Genomic DNA, 20,974 nt, shown 5'->3' with positions numbered 1-20,974 from the left:
GCAAAGTTTGATGTAAAAAAAAAATTTATTTCAAATACAAATCATTATTTCTAACCTTGTCAATGTCTTGACTCTATTTTCTATTCATTTCACAACGTATGGTGGTGAATAAGTGTGACTTTTCATGGAAAACACAAAATTGTTTGGGTGACCCCAAACTTTTGAACGGTAGTGTATATATATATGTATATGCATACGAGTATTATACTGCTGAAAAATAACTGACCAGATTAAGAGACAAACATCTTTGCGGATTTAAGTAAAAAAACGAAATCTCCTTTAACAAATCATCATTAGAATTTAACGCGAAACCTTCTGATTACAACCAAACTTATTTTAAATTAAATTAAGATTCAGAATTCAAATTTATTTATTATTGGAAACTAGATTATCAGTCAGATTTAAAAATGATTAAACCCCACTGGGACCAGAATAAACCGAGCTGCGTCCAGATATAAAATCAGCAGTTAAAACCATAAATTCAACTGCATCACCTGAACACATAGGTTTGCATGTTCTCATTGGGGTAGGCATTGCCCTGGGCGATGAGGGGGACGGCAACCCGCAGGTCAGCTCCCTCCAGAACCAGGTCCTCGGCCGACAGACGGGTATCTCGCCGGTCAACCCGGAAGTTCAGGGTCAGATTCTGTCCATAACTCAGCAGCTGGGTCCCCAAGAACTTCTCTGTGACACAGAAAACAAGCACCAGGTGAGTCCCTAAAGGCAACACGGCAACGCTCAGAAAACAACAAAACAAGCAAATAAAAGAAGTGAAGTGACGCGGTCACTTAAAAAAAAACAAAAAACAACAAAAAAAAAACATGCAAAAACTGAATAAAAAAACACGTCTGTTGGGGAGTTCACAGAATACTAGAATAATAAAAACAGAGAAAAAAAAATATTTTAAGGTTTTATTGCCTCTTCACGCTTCTTTGCAAATGCACATTGTTCTACCTTTTCCCCATGATTCTGTTAAAACTCTGACCTCCAAAATCCACCAGCAGGTTTGATTAGTATGTTACTTCTTTTTAAATCCCCAAGTTTTCAGCTTTATGACGGACCTACTTGTCTGTGATGTACTGTTCTTTTGGAAAAAGAACTGAATCAAAATTTTAAATGGTGATATTTCATTAAAATCCCTTTATTCTACCAAAAATGATCCAGATTCTATAAAAAAATCAAATAAAATTTGGCCAGATGTTTCTTTGCTTCCTTGAATCTGTGATGTAGAATTTCATTGGTAAAATTAAACAAATCTAAACTTATAAATGATAAAGTGACATTTTGTCAAAATCACATCTACATGTCTCATTTAAAAATTCACCAAAAATAAACTGCTGGGTCTAATTCGATTCTGTAAAAATCTAAATATTCTGAAATCTGTTTCGCAACTATGAAGTCAAGACCGACTCAGTTATAACCAACAGTCATGTGGCAAAAATTAAAATGTTTTCAGTCGAACTGCGGGCAGTGTTTCCAACGAGCAGAGAGGACACGAGGCTGTAGAGGTCATTAAATAAACAAACAATTAAATATCTTTAGGTAACTGTATTCTACAGTTTTGAAATTTTAACTTTCTCACAGTTCTACTTATCTGTGATGTATCATTCTGTGAGCAAAATGACCCAAATCGGAGCATAAAATGGTTAAAAGTCACTTTACATGAGATATAAAAGACGACTCAGTAACCTGTGGACACTTGGAAAAAATTTGTATTTACTAATAATAATAATAATATTTTTAAAAATTAGTAATTCAATTTTGAGTCATATGGCACAGAAGACATTTCTGAGTTCTTGCAGCAACAACAACAACCTTGATGAATAAAAGCATCTATTCATCAAAGTTGTTCTGTTTTTGGAAAGGAGCAGGACTTTATATTGCAGTGAAAAATGAACCAACAGTGAGTGAAAATGTGAAAGGAGCAAAGAAATAGAGTCAGCCAGTGACATGCAGCAGATCAGATTTAAATTCCACCTGCAGCTGAAGCTTATAAATACTGTGGCTTTATGTTGGTGAGGAGTCCTCAGAAAGGTAGAAAGATGTGTTCACCTGGAGCGACAAAGTACATGGGGAAGTAGTCGTCTGAGATGAGGGAGATTTCCTGTCCGCTGGGAGACCACTGGACTGAGACGCTGGATCCATCACGCTGCTGAGCTGTCCACTGTTCATCATCTGACAACACACAGTAAATATTTCTATCACTTCTTGCTCAGCTGTCTGGATTATTTCTGGCCCAGTTTTGGCCTGTGGGCCACGTTACCTCTGTAGAAGGACGAAGTGATGGTGTGGACACTGAAGCCTTCGGCGCTGTCACACACAGACGAGTGCTGGAAGCAGAAGCACGGGGTGCAGCCCTGAGGATTGTTGGGGTCCAGGTTGAAGTAGCCCAGTTTGCACCTAGCGGACACAAACAGGAAACGTCACAACCTTCTGTTTGACTAAAACATCAGCCGTCGTCTCTGCACAGTTCTCCACAATAGAGTACCTTTTCTCTTCAAAGTCAAAATATCCACAATATTACACATCATGACGGCAAACAGATGATTACAACAAAGAGACACAGAATTAATTTACTGAAATGCAGAACAACAAAAAGATTAAACTGACCGCAAAAACAGTGAAAACCACAAAAACACACCAACCACACGAATACGTAAAACCATGAAAACATCAGTCACCACAAGAACACTTAAAAATGAAAACAAAAATACTACAAAAACATGCAAAACGACCATAAAAACACTGAAAATGCAAACAAAAACACACAAGATCACCACAGAAACATGTAAAACTACCACAAAAACATGCAAAATGAAAACAAAAACACCACAAAAACACGTAAAATAAAAGCAAAAACACAAAAATTAGAACAAAATCACACAAAATGAAAGCAACAATTATCACAAACACACACACCACCCAAATAAAAACCGTAAAACCACAAAAACATTAACCACAATTCGAAAATCGACCGCAAAAATGAAAAAAAAAATACAAAAAACATACAAGAGAACCACATAAATATGCAAATCAACCACAAAAACAATGTAACTGACCACAAAACCATTACTGATCATTGATTGTCATTATTTGCATGAAAACATTTGGCAAAATAGGCCGCATATGTTGTTGAGTTTCAACAGGACAACATGGAAGCAGCTTGGAACTTTGCACATATAATACTATATAGACTCCCTTTGATGTGTTAAAATAGCAAAAAATCTAATTATTCTGATGTCAGGGGCCTCAAAAATTGGTGAAACGTTGACCAAAGACTGTACTTTTAGTAAAAAGCATGGACACATCCATACATATACACAATATGAATACCACCCTTTTTGATTTTGCATTTTTGTACCATTTTTAGAAGGCCATAATTGAAAAACTGTTCTCTGCTGGAGCTGATCTGTTCATTTGGACCTGCTGGAAACTGTCCTGTCTCTGTGTTCACCACATTGCACGGCTGTTGGAGTTTTATTTCTGGTGAGCCTTCTAGGTGAGATTTGTTTATTGAAGGTGATAACACAAAAAAGGAACAAAAAACATGAAATAATCAAAATTCTGGCAAATTATTTGACAGAACTTGTTTTACCTGTCACAGCTGAAGCCCTCCACGTTGTCTTTACAGCGACACTGACCAGTGTTGACGTCACACTCTTGAGTGCTGCCGGACGGTGAGCAGGAACAAGGCCTGACCGGAGAGAGGATTTATTATTCAGAAAACAGGCCGGTCTGACTGCAAAGACACGGAGATTTAATGTGGCTGCTCCTTCTTATATGATTTAACCAAAAAAACATCTAATTAAAGCCTAATGAGACCAAAAAAGGGTTTTCCAGTTGCTGCCAGTAGGGGGCGCTCATAGATCAGTCAGTGGTTTACACTCCATTCATTGAGTCCAGTTCATATATTGCAATCAAAACACAACAAAAAAGTTTTTTCCTGCAAATGGGGTTTGTAAAATTTCAGACTGATCCAGAGAAAACTTTCTAACATTTATACGTTTATATTTCTGCACTACAGACAACAGTTTTCTTCTGTTGCTGCTTTCTGAGACAATGTGTGACTTCACTGCTTTTCTTATGCTGTTGGATGACTGTCAATTAAAAATTTTGGAGTTTTGTGAAAAACATGTAATTTAAGGGCATCCAGGAAGTTATACCAGGCATTTTTTCATCATAATTGAAAGTTTTATTGACCAAATAATGGTCTTTGCAATAGTCACCGCACTGAATATCAACTGGGTCGAGAACTTTTAGAGGGACTCAAAATTCAGTTTTACGGTTTAATTATTTAAATTTTTGAGCTAATTAGTTGTAAAGTTGGGTTTTATTGAGGTACTCTAAAGTTTTTTTTTTCTTTCATGATATTAATTAACTGTTGCCTCGCAGCAAGAAGGTTGCCGGTTCACGTCCCGGTGGGGGCACCGGAATCTTTCTGCGTGGAGTTTGCATGTTCTCCCCGTGCAGCGTGGGTTCTCTCCGGGTTCTCCGGCTTCCTCCCACACAGTCCAAAAACATGTTGAGGTTAATTGGTGATTCTAAATTGTCCGTAGGTGTGAATGTGAGTGTGCTTGGTTGTCTGTCTCTGAGTGTAGCCTTGCGATGGACTGGCGACCTGTCCAGGGTGTCCCCTGCCTTCGCCCTAAGTCGGCTGGGATAGGCTCCAGCCCCCCCGCGACCCTAGTGAGGATTAAGCGGTGTATAGAAAATGGATGGATGGATGGATGATATTAATTAAAAAAAAACAAAAAAACAAAACAACTCTGGTTAGGTTGTATTAATCCATCAGAAGGCTGGAAACAACAACTACATTCTTCAATGTGTTTTGTGTTTAAAATGTTGGAAAATAGTGAAAAACAGGACATTAACTTATTAAAACTGCTTCTATTGTTGGATCGTCAGTTAAGATGTTCAGTTTATTTTGATAGAAAACAGGAAAATCTTCAAATCTTTACAACATCTGCAGCTCAGATTGAGGTTTTGCAGTAACTCTAGTAGCTCTAAAACAGCTGCCGTCTCACAATAAAAACCTTCTTCACTGACATTTTAAAGAAAAATCTCAAAACTTACATGTTTTCAGTGGTTTCTGTTTGTTCTTAAAGGTTACATGTATTCTATCTTAAATTTGGATCTTGTTATTTGTTGTCCTGTTTTACCTTGTCTTAATATTTTGTACCTACTGGACCAAGTTTTGGTGTCTAGCTGTTGGATCAGGTTTTGATTGGTACCTGTTGGATCAGGTTTTGGTTGGTACCTACTGGATCAGGTTTTGGTTGGTACCTACTGGATCAGGTTTTGGNCTGGATCAGGTTTTGGTTGGTACCTACTGGATCAGGTTTTGGCGGGTACCTGCTGGATCAGGTTTTGGTGTCTAGCTGCTGGATCAGGTTTTGATTGGGACCTGCTGGATCAGGTTTTGGTTGGTACCTGCTGGATCAGGTTTTGGTTGGTACCTGCAGCCGGCCTCCGTCAGACTGTGAAATCCCGGCTGGCATCGGTCGCACTTCTCTCCAGTCACTCCTGGTTTACAAGCACACACTCCTCTGTTGTCGCACTGAGGAGACTCAGAGCCTGGACGCACACAGACACACACAGTCACACACGTTAACCTTCAGCCACGTGCAAACAATCAGCTCCCATTAACAAACCATTACGACGCAGGATGGCTGGGAGTTCAGCAGCTGCTTCACATTAAGCGGTGGTTTGTTGCTGCGCTCCGCTAAAAACCGCTGACACCACAAAGTCCATGCCGGCGGTTTCGCATGTTTTTACTTTAACTGCAACATTTTCACAACGTTACACCTGATCTCTAAACCATCTCCTGCTTCTCTGTGGCAGAAAATTTGTGCGACCCTTCACTGCATCCAATGAGATGTTTATCGTGGACTGTTTCATGTTGGCAAGTTGATCAAAGGGCCGAAAGGGAGACTTAACTTTCCACAACATGATTACAAAGAAATACAAAAAAATAAACTACCACAAATAACTTCAACGTAATGCAGAACCACAAAAACACTCATACTAAAAACAAAACATGTAAAACAACCACAAAATATGCAAACGACCACAAAAAATGTAAACGGATCACAGTAATACTCAAAATAAGCACAAAAAAGTCAAACTGACCACAAAAACATGCAAAACAAAAATATAAACACACAAATACGGCTGGACCCGAATAGCCGACTATTCTTTCACTGTGTCAAACTGACCACAAACCTATCAAACTAATCCTAAAAATGTCCAGAACAAACACAGAAAATCATGCAAAACAATCACAAAAACGCACAAACTGATGACAAAAGCATGCAAATAACCCCCAAAATATTGACACTTATCTCAAAAATAAGCAAAACAACTGCAAAAACATGCAAACTGAACACCATAATTTTAAAACACCAAGAAACATGCAGAGTGACCACAAAACCAAACAAAACTGACCACAAAATCACTCGAACTGATTACCAAAAATCCCAATAAAAACAAGGACAATGCTGTTTCCTCAGTTTGTGTGTCTTACACATGTGGGTGCAGCATGTATTTTAATTTCTGCTGAGATTTGCTGCACAGAGCATTCATACGGTTCATTGTTTTTATGTAAAATGTAAATGTGACCTCATCCATGTTCATTTACGATGAGTTCAGGTGTTCATGGGAAACTGCAGCGTCCAAGTTGCATATGAAGGTTTCTCTCTGCAGCTTTATTTCTTCTATCCAATTGACTTGTTTCGTGGAGCTGCAACTCACCGACAGTGTTGCAGCTGCAGGGAAGGCAGCGGCTGCCGCTCTGGTCCCTGTAGTAGTTGTCGAGGCAACGCTCACAGTTTGGGCCGTCAGTGTTGTCAGCGCAGTTCCTGCAGTGACCTCCGTGTCCGGTGGCCCGATACAACTCTGCATCGAAGTAACACTCTGAGCTTTTCCCGTTACAGTTGCAAGCTGAGGGGGACACACACACAGTTTAATTTAAACAGCATCACTGACAGTAAAGCAGACGCAGCCTTGTGTTTAACAAAGTGAATAAAAATCAGGTTTAAATGAGGTGAAACTTCACATGTGAACGTTTCATTTGTCCTGAGACACAGTTTCCATCACTCTCAGATTCCTCCAGCTTCCTGAGCTGATGGCAGAAGCCGGAGGATGGATTTGTTCGACTGTGGGAGAAGAAAACAGTAAAATCCCCTTAACCCAGTTTAGTCATGCCTCTGCACTGTGATATGAAAGTTCAGCTGACAGGAACTACAGCTCCCACAATCCTCCAGAGACCATCATGACTAATGGCCTGAGATCAGTTACAGCTGCAGCAATCCAAAGGCTCAAAGGTTACCTGTTTATGGGTCGACTCTTTGTTTGCCTGGTTTTCTGTTGTGATGTTGTATTTCTTTGTAAACAATAAGTAAAAAACAAAGCAGACTAGCACAAATGTGAGCACACTCCTCTTCAAAATCGTTGAAACGTCAAATTATTCCAAACCAAATCATTAAACTTTGCATTAATGGTATTACTTCTAACCCTCAAACCCATTTCTGTTGTAAACTCTATGCACTACAGTTGTTGCATTTTGGCATTACAGCTCAGATTACTAATCATGGCTGCAGTTTGGCATCAGCTGACTTACGCAGACACTCGTTGGCGTTGTCAGCCGTCGCCCTCCTCCATGGCCGGTCGTTGAAGAACGGTTTGCACACGTTGCAGTCGTCGCCTTCCGTGTTGTGTTTGCATTCACACACCAGACGTCCTCCACCGTTCTTCATACACTTGCTGGCATGGCCGTTACACTTACACCTGGCAGCAAAGAAACACACCTGTTACACCTGGATGAAATGTAGCCTCTTCATTAAAATGAAAGATGACCTGTTCAGCAGCAATTTCGATTAACCCCTCCACTCAACACCATTTCTTGGTATTTGCGGGTTCATCTTTTACTGCAATAGAAAGTCCTGCACCTCTATGGAAACAGCACAACCATGATTATGTTGTTATGATGTTGAATAACACCTGGAAAAACCTGGAATCAACGTGTGCAACATTTTTCAATCTACTCTGAACATAAACTGTAGAAACATGTTTCACCATGCTGAATGTATCTTCCAACAAATTGCTTGTCTGTTCACTGTTTTTGAGCCATGCTGCACTTAATTTTGTTGATCCAATGTTTCATTTTCTTCTTAGACTCTTTTGTCGTGATGTTATTAGTCAGAAAAAAAAAATTATCTTTGATGATTTATTTTTAAAAAGTTGAAAAAACCTGGAATCAACATATACAACATTTTTCGAAGTGTCCACAGGTGCTACCAATACTGCAAAAAAAGGTAACTGTCGCAGGTGGGTCACTAATATCACAACATATATTTTATTTATTTATTTATTTTTACATAAAACCTAAAGTCACACATCATTAGCTCAAGTTTTACAGTTTACTTCATTCATGTGTCATTTTTGCAATTTTATTAAAAGAGAAAACATGCATTTACAAACCCAACTTGTTTTGGGGATCAGAGGGTTAAACAGCTAAACTTGTACAGTGTCTTTAAAGTTGAAAATTTTCACCTGCAGGACATCTACTTATATATAAAAATGCATCTGAGCACTCATTGCCACTCAGAGTGTTAAAGTAACACAGTGGACAGTTAGGTGTTGATACTGATTCTGATGAGGTTTTTCCACATGCTGGCTCTGACTGAAGGTTTTGTTCAACTTCGTCGGGGAGAGGAGCCCCTCACAACAGGACAGGACTTGCTTAGCAGCCACCTTTGGCTATTGTCTCAGGTGTTTGCTGGCACAAAGATGTGGAAACAGTGACGACAGGAAGGAAGGCAGCCTGAATGTTCATCTGCACAACAGCAACTCATGCAAAAGGCTGCTGAAGCTGCACTGTCACAAACATAAAACATGGACAAATTACTGTCTGCAGTTTGAAAGTATTATCATTGTTAAAGTGCACAGTTGGGACATTCAGCCCTCTTTGTACAGCGAAGTAGAAACACAAACAGAATTTGGGATTTATTGTACGCTTACTTTGTAAAGTGATTTTAAGAACACTGCTCATGAGGTACAAATCAAAATAAAGAAAGGCCTTATGAGTGTTCACATGCAACGCTGAGAAATTAAATCTTGTTAGAGATGAAATACACTCAGATCTACTGACACAAAGAAACCTTTTTTAATTTTCCAACTCCTGTTACTAAAAAAAATAAAATAAAATAAAATAAAAAATTGCCAAAAATAATCAAAAGATCTCCAGACGGCAGAAGAACATCTGTCCTCTTGGAATTTTTTTAGCTTCAGATCAATTTAAAAGAAGCAACCCCACTTTTACATTTTACCATTATATTTATCTAGACTGCTAGCCTTAATCTATGCTAGCTAAGTTAACAAGAAGCTAGACTTTTATCTTTGCTCTACTAAGCTACTAGATTGTTAGTGTAGCGGAGTTAATGAGTCCACTTGCGATCAATTCTCATAATACAATTATTTGCCTTATTTATCAAGTATTCATTTACCTATGGCACACATGTCAAAGTCAAGGCCCGCGGGCCACATCCGGCCCGCGAATGAATTATCTATGGCCCCCTGGATGATATTTAATTACTATTAGAACCGGCCCGCAGGCCACAGCCACCCGCTGGTGTTTTGCACACACCAACACTACATTCCCCACAATGCAACGGTAGCCCGCGAAGTCACTGCAGCGCAGCAAGCGGGCGGGCGGGCAGCACAGCAAGCGGCTTCATTATTCATCAGCAGTCAGAGCAGAGGTCAACTTTCAGCTACCCCCCTCCTCAAGAATGGTTAAACGGAAGGTGGATGCTGAGAACAGGGGGTTTCAAGCCAGGTGGGAGGCAGAGTACATGTTCAAGGAGGTAAAAGGCAAACCTGTGTGTCTTCTGTGTGGAGCAGTAACGTATTTTTAGGGTCCGAGGACCCCTACTTGCTGCAGCAAGCAGGGGTCCTTGCCCGCAGGGCACCGTAAATCGTACCAGCTTGAAAATCGCACAGGAGACAGAGAAGGTCTTGATGTACAAAAATTCTGAAGGGATTTGTCGTTTCTCAACGGGTTTTCGAATGGCGAGCCGTTAAAGTTGATGAGCTGTCGCAGCCTCGGCTCAAACTATGCATGGCTGTCTATGGGACATGTGCAGACATGCTGTGACATTTGGTCATCTACACAAAAAACTAAAGGTTCTACAGCTTTAAAAATGACACTGAGGGCTTCCAAACAAGATTTACCACAAAAATATGTTGTTTTTACACATATTTGGTGAAAATTGTGGCTGTATGGGACAGAAAAAGTGAGTAAAACTCTCAGCTCTCTCAGCCAGGGGCATGAAAAACGCTGAGTCATCATGACATCATCACAGCTCAGTGTCATGTGACTCACTGACGGTCTGAGGCTGAGAAGAGAGACAAAAATGGCTCCTTCAACTTATAGCAGGTTTAAATTGTGTGACAATGGAGGCCAGACGGGCATGAGGGTCCAACGCAGACCGAGGACCCGACCAACGCTGCTTGCAGCTTTAATCAGTTTTTAATTCAGTTAAATTTTTACATTTGTTTCTACAAGATGTGATTTTTCTTTGAAGGAAGTATGGTTTTGTCTGTGTGCCATATATATTTGTATTTTATTTTATTTATTTATATCTATTTTTCAGTTGAATGGACTCAGGGAAAATTGCAGATAAGTGCCATGAGAAAGAATAAAACTGATTTGATTTTTTATTTTTTTTATTTTCTCATTTTACTATTTGAAAGCAGTGATTGGTAGGATCATAGAGCAGCACAATAATGCATTTTCCGTTTATAATGCATGCAATTTCATTTATGCATTTATCTTGATATTAAGAAACATATTTTGTTTTTAAAGGACATTTACTTTTTTGCTGTTTGCCTGTTGAAAATGTTTTCTCTTGAAGTTACTGACAGAGCCATAACAAAATATTGCTTTATACATTTAATGTACAGGACATGTGATTTTTCTTTGAAGGAAGTTCGTTTTTGTCTGTGTGCCTGTTGAAAAATGTTTTCACTTGAAATTACTGACAGATCCATAAGAAAATATTGCTTTATTCATTTAATCATTAAATTATATACACTGTGTTAGGTCTTTATCAGTATCCTGTAAACCTGTGAATAAATGGCTGGTTGGAGCCAAAGAACAAGCGATCTGGATTTGGTGTATCACACAACGCAGAAGACAGCACACAACCGCGACATTAGCATTGACATACTTGTAATATAGCTGAATTATGGGTTTAGGGTTACATTTAGATTTTTGACTTCAGTTAACTAATTACCTGTCAGATTTGACCTTATCACCTTTTACTTTAATAGGCCATTCGATTTTTAGTCATGACGTAAAGTTAGCATCTATCTAGACTTAACTTCTTGACTTTAGTGTGGTTCTTAACTGTTACCTTTAATTATCCTTGGGTTTGGTTTACTATTTGGTTGTTACCTCTGATATAATTTAGCAACTACATTTTTATCTTTGAGTTTAGTTAGCTACTTAAATGAGTGTTTAAAAATCAAACTGACTGCAGCTGCATATGGAGTTATGGTTAGAGTTCAGCTTTATGTAGCTCCTAAACTCCTAAACTGTTAACTTGAACATAGAGCTAGCAACTAGATTTACTTGTGTCATTATTTAGGTACTTAACTGTTAGAGTTTACCTAATTAAAGTTGACTTTAATCAGCTATTAGACTATAAGCTTTGCCTTAATTTAGCAACTAGATTTTTATCTATGCGTTAACTACCCAATTGTTAGCAACAAGCTAACTATCTTTGGCTTTAAGCAGCTATTAGACCATTTGTTTCAACCTATCGTGGTCTTATTGAGCTACCAGACTGTTCATTACCAGTCAGCAACTACAGTTGAATTAATGGGGTTGGGGTTATATTTTGGTTAAGCTGTTTGCTTGGACCTAACGTTAGCAACTAGATTTTCATTTTGACTTCAGTTAACTACTTAACTGCTAGCCTTGACATAATTTTCTTTGACTTTAATTATCCATTCTACTATTAGCTTTGACCTGAGTTAGCAAGTACAGTTTCATCTTTGAATTTAGAATATTAGTTCCTACTTAAGTTAACCACTAACTAGACTTTTATCTTTGCCTTATTAAGCTATGAGACTGTTAGCATTGACATTAGTAAGCACAGTAGAATTATGACTTTAGGGTAAGAATAGCTATATTTATTATAAACTGTTACTGGATGAAAGTTAGATTTTTTTCAGACTCTTCGTTTTGAGTTGATTTCATCTTTGATTTAGTTGTTTTTGGACTATAATTTTAACTTTCCACCAATTTAATACATGCTTCATGCTGATAACCTGCTGTAGAAGTTCAAGGAGTTCAAATTGAGGGTAAATTCACATTTTAAAAGTTTACCTTCAGAAGGAATCTTACTCTTCACACACACAGATGCACCTTTAGCTCAGTGTCTTTGTGTTGGCATTAATGGTTCTTCAATGGTCCAGGGTTGTCTGTTTGAAAAGGTTGGTATAGTGCAGGTAAAGCTGTCAGGTGAACACCGAGAGATAAATGAGGGCTTCTCAGAAACCCCTCCTTGGAGAAGTAAAGGTTAAATCCTGCAGGTGTTAAGCTCGGGACTCTTCCCTTTTCTTCCCTCCGTCATGACGATTGGTCCGCCCCATTCCGGTTTCCCTGTAATCCAGCCCTGCCGGCTAGGAATGCCAGGAATGCTGGCTGTGTAATGGAAATCTGCTCCACATTTCAAACAGATTATGGCTGCGGAGGCACAGTCTGTTGAACACTCTTGTAATGCCTGTCGAAACCTCTTTTTTTCAGGCGTGCAGGAAAAGGAGTTCTTACGTGGATTCCAGTGCAGGCCACAGCGAAGCAGACCACACAGTGACACAGCAACCCTAGCACCCACAAAACCACCTGACCTCAACCATCCATTCAGGCCTTTGTCTGAGCAGGTTTCATGAAGCTCAAGCTACTGAGATTTCGCCAGATATGTGTGAACAGATATGCAACAGTTCTAACTGGAGGTTTCATTGTAGTACTGAACAGAGGCTGCAAAATGCATCAAAACATGAACCAAATCTGGTCACTAAATTAGTCTGAAAGCTTAAAATCAGGTGTTCGATCTTTACCTTCCACCCACAGCAAAGTCAGAGATGGCGTAGTAGTACGACTTGAGGACCTTGGGGTCATTGAAAACTTCATCTCCGAACGTGTTGAGCCTGTTCAGGGTCACTCTGATGTCTGTGGACGTCACCCAGTCCTGCAACAGACGCAACATGGACACAATGTTAGAGACAAATATCAGGAAGACAAGAAAACACAACTTGCAATACATCACTGACGTCTTTTTAGTGGTTCAATCCAATTTTGAGGCACATTTTCAATTTGAGCACAAAAAAACCTTAGTTGTAGATGTTAATGCACATAAATTAACATGTTTATTGGTTAACTTTGTGCTGCATTTCAAGTCTTTTAATTACTAAAGGCTAACAGCGTCTGAAAACAACCTGCAAGTGATAAAATAAAAGAGGCGGCAATCATTTTTACAATTTCTGAACCAGTGTGATCTTCTGTGTGGAGGCGTGAAAGGTTTTTCTTCACAAAAGTCCTACATAAAAGACTTTTTGACAACCTTGGATTCATATCAAGGCTACAAGGACAAAGAAACCTTGACTTTAATCACAGACAGACAACGCAGAGTGGTATGTCGAAAACCAGTGTTGCAACAAACTATTCAACAAACTTCATCACTGTGCATTAGCACAACTTATCATTTCAATATATTAGATGGAATTAAAAAGAGATGTGAAATAAATCTTGCAATTGGAAACAAAAATACCTAAAAATATATACAAGTAGTCTTTTAAAAAATGTCTTCTTTATAATTAAAACCTTCTTCTTTTATTTCACAGGAGTATTTATGTATTTGATTAATATTGAATGAATTTGTTTAATACAGAATTAAAAAAAAAAAAAAGTGTATGTGTATGTAATGGTTAATACACCAGTATGTAGAAGCTCTTTAACGCAAATGATATTTTTAGTGCTAAAATCTAATTATTATTGTTATCCATACATTTATAATGTACTGTTTTAGAAAAAAAACAGGAAAAATAGTCAGCACATTATTATGTCTTGATCAAGATGTCAAATTACAGTTTTTACTTGCATTCCTGAACAGGAAAAAAAAATAGTTTTAGTGGTTGAATGTTATGTTTGATTCATTTCTGACTTTTCAAAGAAGCCCAGTGAGTCGGCTCAAATTTGGATATAAAAGGTGACTTCAGTTTTAAATTCCTTATTCCTGTTCAAAATGGTAAAACGCCAAGAGCTCACTGAAAAAAATGAAAGAATCACATTAAAGCACGTCATGATGCTGGATGTCTCTGAGACAAACAGGGAAAGACATAAAGCATTTTCAAAGTGTGGTCAAGTATGCTTTGGAGTCAACTGCTGAGACTAGTAATTGCAAAATGCTCCAAGGAAGAGGCAAGAAATGAAAGTTAACTGAAGCAGATGTCAGACAGCTCAAGATTTGAAGTACTAGAGACAGAAGGAAGACCAATGCTGATCTTCAGGCAGAGATGAATGCTTCTAGATCAGAGTCTGTGAAAGTCTCCAAAATGACCATAAGCAGACGACTGATGGAACAAGGCTTAAAGGGAAGAATAGCTGCTAAGAAGTCATTATTGAGGCCTGCAAACATCCATAGACGCCTCAGATTTGCCAGAGAGCACAAACACTGGACTGTTGTTGACTGGAAGAAGGTACTCTGGACGGACAAGTCCAAGTTTGAACTATTCAGTCAGCATCGTTATGTTTATGTCCACAGAAAAGATAGAGAAGGTTTTGATGCCAGATGCATTGCACCCACAGTGACACACAGTGGAGATTCCATTATGGTATTGGGTTCCTTTTGTGGAAACAGTGTGTACAAATTAGTGAAAATCGACAGTATCATGAACAAGAATGTCTACAACAACATCTTAGTGCATCATGGAATCTCCTCTGGACTGAATCTGATTGGTTGTGGGTTCTGTATGATTTAAAATGCTGGAACTACTGGTATTTTATGTTGTTTTAGAATTCATTTAAATTTATTAGGAGGATACAAAAAGCAATCTCAGTAATGACTGTGTTGTTTTTTAACTGCTGGATGTGGAAATAAGTAGGTATGATTCCAGTTCAAGATTTTCATTTTTTGACCTAAAAGAGATATTTCCATTAGGACCTGGTGGAGACCAAAAATGGAGCTAAAACAAAGCAAATATTTGATTTGGATTCATCAAAAGGATACCAAAATGATTCCAAGTGACGCCTTTGTTGCTCTTTAACTGCTGGATGTGAAAATAAGCTTCTGTTTGCTAACAATTCCAACATAATCCTAAAAGTGGGGCTGTGACTAATAATTATATTCTTTGTCAAGCTTTGATTTTTCCCTTCTGGGATAAATAAAGTATTTTTCATTTCATTTCATTTCATTTCATTAATCAATTACTACAATAGACTGGTTGAAGAGTCGGTATGAGATTTTTTTTTTTGGTTAAATCAGGAGCTGGTGGAGACCAAAAACACAGCTAAAAGTGTACAAAAGATACAAATGTGAAGATTTTGATTCTTCAGTTGGACAAAAAAAAATGCTGTGTAACTGCTGGATTTGGAATCAAGTCCAACTTCATCTTTAAAGTACATCTGTAATTTTTGATTAATTATTTGATTATTCGACTTATTACTTGCTGTCCATCTGCAGATAGCATCCAGATTTTTTTTCAGTCAGTGCAAGACTACGTACACATTTGGTTTGCCAGGATATTAAGTAGAAATGTCAAGAAACTAAGTCTTCGTCTGCAGGGTTTTCATTGACCCAATGATGGCTTCATGATTTAAAATTATTGCAGTTTATCCTGAGGATGAAACGCAAAGGTCTGAAATGGATTTCATCCAGTAACTCTTGAGATATTTTAATTCAATCCAAAGCTATAGTGTTAATGTTGCTGAAAACTGAACACAGAAACACCAAAGCAAACACAGATGGCGTCTAGAATCTGATTTTCTTTACATCACATAAAGCAGCAATGTGATTTCTGTTCTTGGGAAACACTGAAAAAACAGTGACGCACTCCAAGTATGACATTTTCGTAGAAATGGAATTCATTTTCTTGGCGTCATGATACGAAATCCAGATGGAGAGAATTACTCAAGGACACCTGTTCGCTTTCAGACGATAAAAAAGTCAGTGTGTAAAAAAGCCTCATGGGAAAATGAGAGCGTAGGCCAGAGATAGCTATGTTCAGTATCAGCAGGAGGCTTATCAGCCCCAGAGGTTTTCATTCAGAGCAGCTGTGTGACGACAAACAAACAGCAAAGTGGGACTGAATGTGATCTGAACGGCAACGAACACGTAAAACAAACCAACCTCATGAGGAAACTAGTAGAAAGTGTGCTGACAGCCTGCTGGCCTCCTGTCAGAATACAGAGCTGCTCGATTTATTCGCTGCACCTCAGGTTTTCATAGCGATCAAACATCAGCATGTAGGAAGGTTTTGAGGAAAGGAATCTGAACATTTATCTGCCCACTCAGGAAAACCTCCTTCTGTGACTTTGCAAGTTGATGTGAAATCCTCGTGTAACTGCTGGAAAAGTGGGAAAGATGCTCAGAGGCTTTGCTCAGGGTCTGAAACAGTAAGTGTTAGTTAATTGAATGTCTGCAGGAGCTTAAAAATGACTAAAATCTAGATCAGAGGATCAATTCTTTTACTCTCTGAACCCCAAAACTCAGATCACAAAGACAATACACATTTATAACCACATTTCAACGGATTATTTACTTTTGCCGCCTACACTTCAGTTGAGAGGGAGGAGAAGCACTAACATTTACCTTCTAACTGCTGCAGATTATCCTTTTTATATTGAAATGAAACAAACAAACACGGTTGCAGATGTTGTTAAAATGTAAATGGTGAAACATCCATGTTATGCTGTCACCTTTTTCATCCAGTGTTGGTAACACCTGCGTTTTTGCAACTTTCGTAAAATAAATAATTCTGGAAATTAAACTTACTCGTTTACTTGTGCATCAATCAAAACTGTGTTTTGTTTGGAAACATGTCAGAATGATTCAGCTGCTCAGATTTACAGTCAGCAGCATTTCACTGCTTTTTGTGTGTAAATCCAGTTTAACCCTCTGAACTTCAACAGGTTTGTGGGTAGTTTTCTCCTCACTGTTTGTTCATTTTTCGCTACAATATAAAGTCCTGCACCTCAATGGAAACAGAACAACCAAGGACAGAGAACTCAGAAATATCTTCTGTGTGGTAAAACACAGTTAGATCGACAAAAATCTGAAGCATAGAAAAACAACTGAACTTCTTTGATTATTTATCCTATAAATACTGGGGAAAAAAAACAACTTGGAATCAACATCCATCCATCCATTATCTATACACCGCTTAATTCTCACTAGGGTCGCGGGGGGGCCTGGAGCCTATCCTAGTGACTTAGGGCGAAGGCAGGGGACACCCTGGACAGGTCGCCAGTCTATCACAGGGCCACACTCACATTCACACCTACGGACAATTTAGAATCACCAATTAACCTCAACATGTTTTTGGACTGTGTGGGAGGAAGCCAGAGAACCTGGAGAGAACCCACGCTGCACGGGCAGAACATGCAAACTCCACGCAGAAAGATTCTGGTGAACCCACCGGGACGCGAACCGTCAACCTTCTTGCTGCGAGTCAACAGTGCTAACCAACTGTGCCACCCTGCAGCCCTGGAATCAACATGTATAGTATTTTTTCAAGTGCATACAGGTGTTATCATCACTGGAAAAATAATGGTGCCTCTAAATACTGTAAATAGTTTATTATTTATGTATTTAGTTTGTTTCTTTACTTGTCTCCTCTTTGCTCTGTGTAAACACAGCCTGCAGTTCAGTCATCATCATTACTGTGGGTCACAGCTGAGCCACTGGTGGTGCCTCGGTTGTGTAAAACAACCCAGAATGTTTTGTTTTTGTAGAATCTTGTTACTGCACAGAGTTTGTTTTTGGCAAATTCTTAAGTGAGACATGTAGAATGAAGTGATTTTGATAAATTATCATGATTTAAAGCTCAGATTTAGTCAATTTATCTGATGAAACTGAAAATCACACACAATAAGTTCAAGGATTGTGGGGAAAGTTGAACCTCAGATGATTCTGTTCGTTTCTGGTTCTGGTAAATGGTGTCATTTTGTTGATTTTTGCTGTTTTCACAGAAAACATTCCTTTCAAACCTCCTGGCAGGTTTTGGATTCGGACTCAGGAAACATCTGATTAAATTTTGACCATCTCAGCTGGAACTCAAGCAATACCAGAGTCTTTAGCTCGGCTGTGACGCACGTTCTGGTTCTGGCCGAAGTTCCGTTTCTGGTTCTAAATGTGAAAACTTCTCATGCAGCTGCTTCAGCTATCTGCAGTCGATCCTCCCTCTGTGTTGTGATTCATGCAGAATAAACTCATCCTGCTCGTCCGGCAGCTGCAGTTCCTCAGACCGGCAGGAAGCTCGTGCAGGTTCTCGACTGTTTAAACTGCACAGAACATTTGTTTGCTATCAATCATCTGCAGCTCTGTGGCAGCGTGGAACACCTCGGCCAGGACATGTGTTTTCTTGAAGGAAGAACGCTGCCTGGCGCTGGAAGCTCCTCCGGGAATCACAAACATTCGGCTGAGCTGCAGCCTGGAAACAAACTGTCCACTGTGACTGATGTATTGTAATTATGTTCACTGATTAAGCTTCTAGTTTCATCCTTTAAGTCTGTGAAGCAAGAGATTTCTCTCTAAAACCAACAATTTCTGAAACCCCCATTGCATCGAGTCATTCTCCTCTTTCATAAAGAGTCTTTAAAGGTCTTTCAGCTTGAGAGCAGCAATTCTTTATTTCAGATTTTGTAATTCTTTCCCCTGCAGACCTTCTGATCTGTTGCAACACAACTGTCCTTAGAAAGTGTCTCCTCCTCTCAGATGCTTTCTGGCAAACTTCTGCTCCCACATTTTTGTAAAAACAAACTTGTCAAACAACTTCAACAAATCAAGGGTAGAGTATAATGTTGACCAATGAGATGCCTCCTTGCAGGCATGCTCACTTTCCCTTACATGTTTTCTCATCAGACTTTTAAAGTTACCAGTATACAAACCTTTTACTACAGTCGTCCTCAGATTTATTCATACCCTTCCATTGAATAAGACAGAGGCGTGGCTGCCATTCTGCGCCTACGGTCCCTCTGATCACCATCTCAAACAATCCATTCATACGCATTCACACCAGGCAAGGTGGGTGAGGTGTCTTGCCCAAGGACACAACAACCATGACATGGGTTACAGGGCGGAATCAATTATGTTCACCAAAATAACACCTTTTATTATAGAAGTTCATCACATTTTCAGCTTTTTGACGGTCTATATTCAGGTATATGTCAATAACTAGGAACTGCTTCATGAAAGAATTCTGCAAATCTCCTCAAATGTTCTACATTTTGTTCCAACACCTGAGTGAAATGTCAAAGCTTTATAGGAGTTAGAGACCACCAGTAAAATGAGCTGATCATTTTGAGTTGAAGAGAACTGACAACAGTGTAAACGTTTATGTATGTCGGGCACCGTGTCGGTACAAAGTTCAGCATATGAGGTGTCACTGTGGGTCAACAGCAGGTTTACAGTCTGTGAAGCTTCACATTTAGCAGCTGAAGACGTCCACTAAGTCTGATGGGAAGAGAAATAAATCCCGGACAGTAAACATAAGACCTTGTAAATCTAAATTTAAGAGAGTAAAATACAAGTTTAATGCTTGTGAATCATACTGTGAAGCTTTCATGGCCGAATAATAAATCTGAGGGTTTTAAAGAGAACGAGCGGAGTTCTGCTGCTTATTCATTAACCCTCTGAACTCGATGCAGTTTCAGGGTGTGATTTTTTGAACTCCTGTCACATTTTCTTTACCGTTTGCTCATTTTTTAAATTAAATATAAAGTCTATGGAAACAGAACAATCATGAAGAAGGAGAGAGAACTCAGAAATGTCTTCTGAGATGAATGTCTCAGTTATAATGACACAAATCATTAAAAAAAAAAAAAAAAAAAAAAGAAGTTGAACGTCTTTTACAAAAAACGAAAAGCTGGAATCAACGTGTCCAACAAGTGTCCACAGGTGTTACCAACACTGCTAAAATAAATGGTGACTTCAAGTACTATAGGTATTTTATATTTTGAATTTCTTTCCATACATGTCTTCGCCCTGTTTTGTTTTAACAGCCTGCAGCTCAACCAAAAAGTCGCTGAATTTTCATCATGTGACTGTTGGTCACAGCTAAGTCTTTATTAGCGCAAAGAAATGCAGAATTTTTTGTTCTTTACAGATTCTAGTTTGAGTAAACTGCTTTTTTTGGCATATTTTTAAGGGAGACATGTGGAATAAAGTAATTTGGATTAAATATCACACTTTTAAGCTTCATGACATAACACTGCCTGCAATTTAACCGAAAAAAATTTGTTTCCCGTGTCTCTTGATCACACCCGAGTCAACCACTTCATGGTTTTTACAGAATCTAATTCAAGTAAACTGTTTATTTTTAATTAATGTTTAAATGAGACATGTTGAATAAAGAAATTTGGATGACACATCACAATTTTTAGCTTTATGACGAAGCAATATATCACAGATGAGCAGGTCAAGGATCGTTGGAAAGCTGAAAAACTGACAATTCTTACTGTTTTTTTTATTTGTATTTTTTTTAAAGTGTCTTTCTATCATTAAAAAGTGTAAGTTTAGTGATTGTATGCTCTATTGACAAAAACAAGAATCTGAAAAACAAAAAAGTGATTTTGATGAAATATCGCACTTTCAAAGTTAGAGTTGGTTAATGTTTTTGACAGAAATGCAGATCACATACAAGTAGGACAGTTTTTGGCAAATAAATGGTGCCATTTCTGCATTTAAAAAAAAAA

General features: G+C 38.5%; 1 protein-coding gene across 1 annotated transcript in view; it reads right to left on the bottom strand.

Moving 5' to 3' along the window:
* Positions 1–20,974, bottom strand: part of lamc1 (laminin, gamma 1) — a 92,892-nt gene that overhangs the window by 24,134 nt on the left and 47,784 nt on the right. The window contains exons 3-10 of the mRNA XM_008275692.1: positions 13,123–13,253; positions 7,619–7,785; positions 6,751–6,939; positions 5,457–5,574; positions 3,596–3,694; positions 2,264–2,400; positions 2,053–2,175; positions 495–684 (exon numbers count right to left, since the gene is read on the bottom strand). Coding sequence (XP_008273914.1) covers positions 495–684; positions 2,053–2,175; positions 2,264–2,400; positions 3,596–3,694; positions 5,457–5,574; positions 6,751–6,939; positions 7,619–7,785; positions 13,123–13,253 — 1,154 coding nt within the window. The remainder of the gene's footprint in view (positions 1–494; positions 685–2,052; positions 2,176–2,263; positions 2,401–3,595; positions 3,695–5,456; positions 5,575–6,750; positions 6,940–7,618; positions 7,786–13,122; positions 13,254–20,974) is intronic.

This window comes from Stegastes partitus, unplaced genomic scaffold (genome assembly GCF_000690725.1).
Source record: "Stegastes partitus isolate 25-593 unplaced genomic scaffold, Stegastes_partitus-1.0.2 Scaffold57, whole genome shotgun sequence".
Taxonomy (NCBI): Eukaryota; Metazoa; Chordata; class Actinopteri; family Pomacentridae; genus Stegastes; species Stegastes partitus.
Note: the sequence above shows the minus strand (reverse complement) of the source record. Positions and strands in the feature narration are given on the sequence as shown.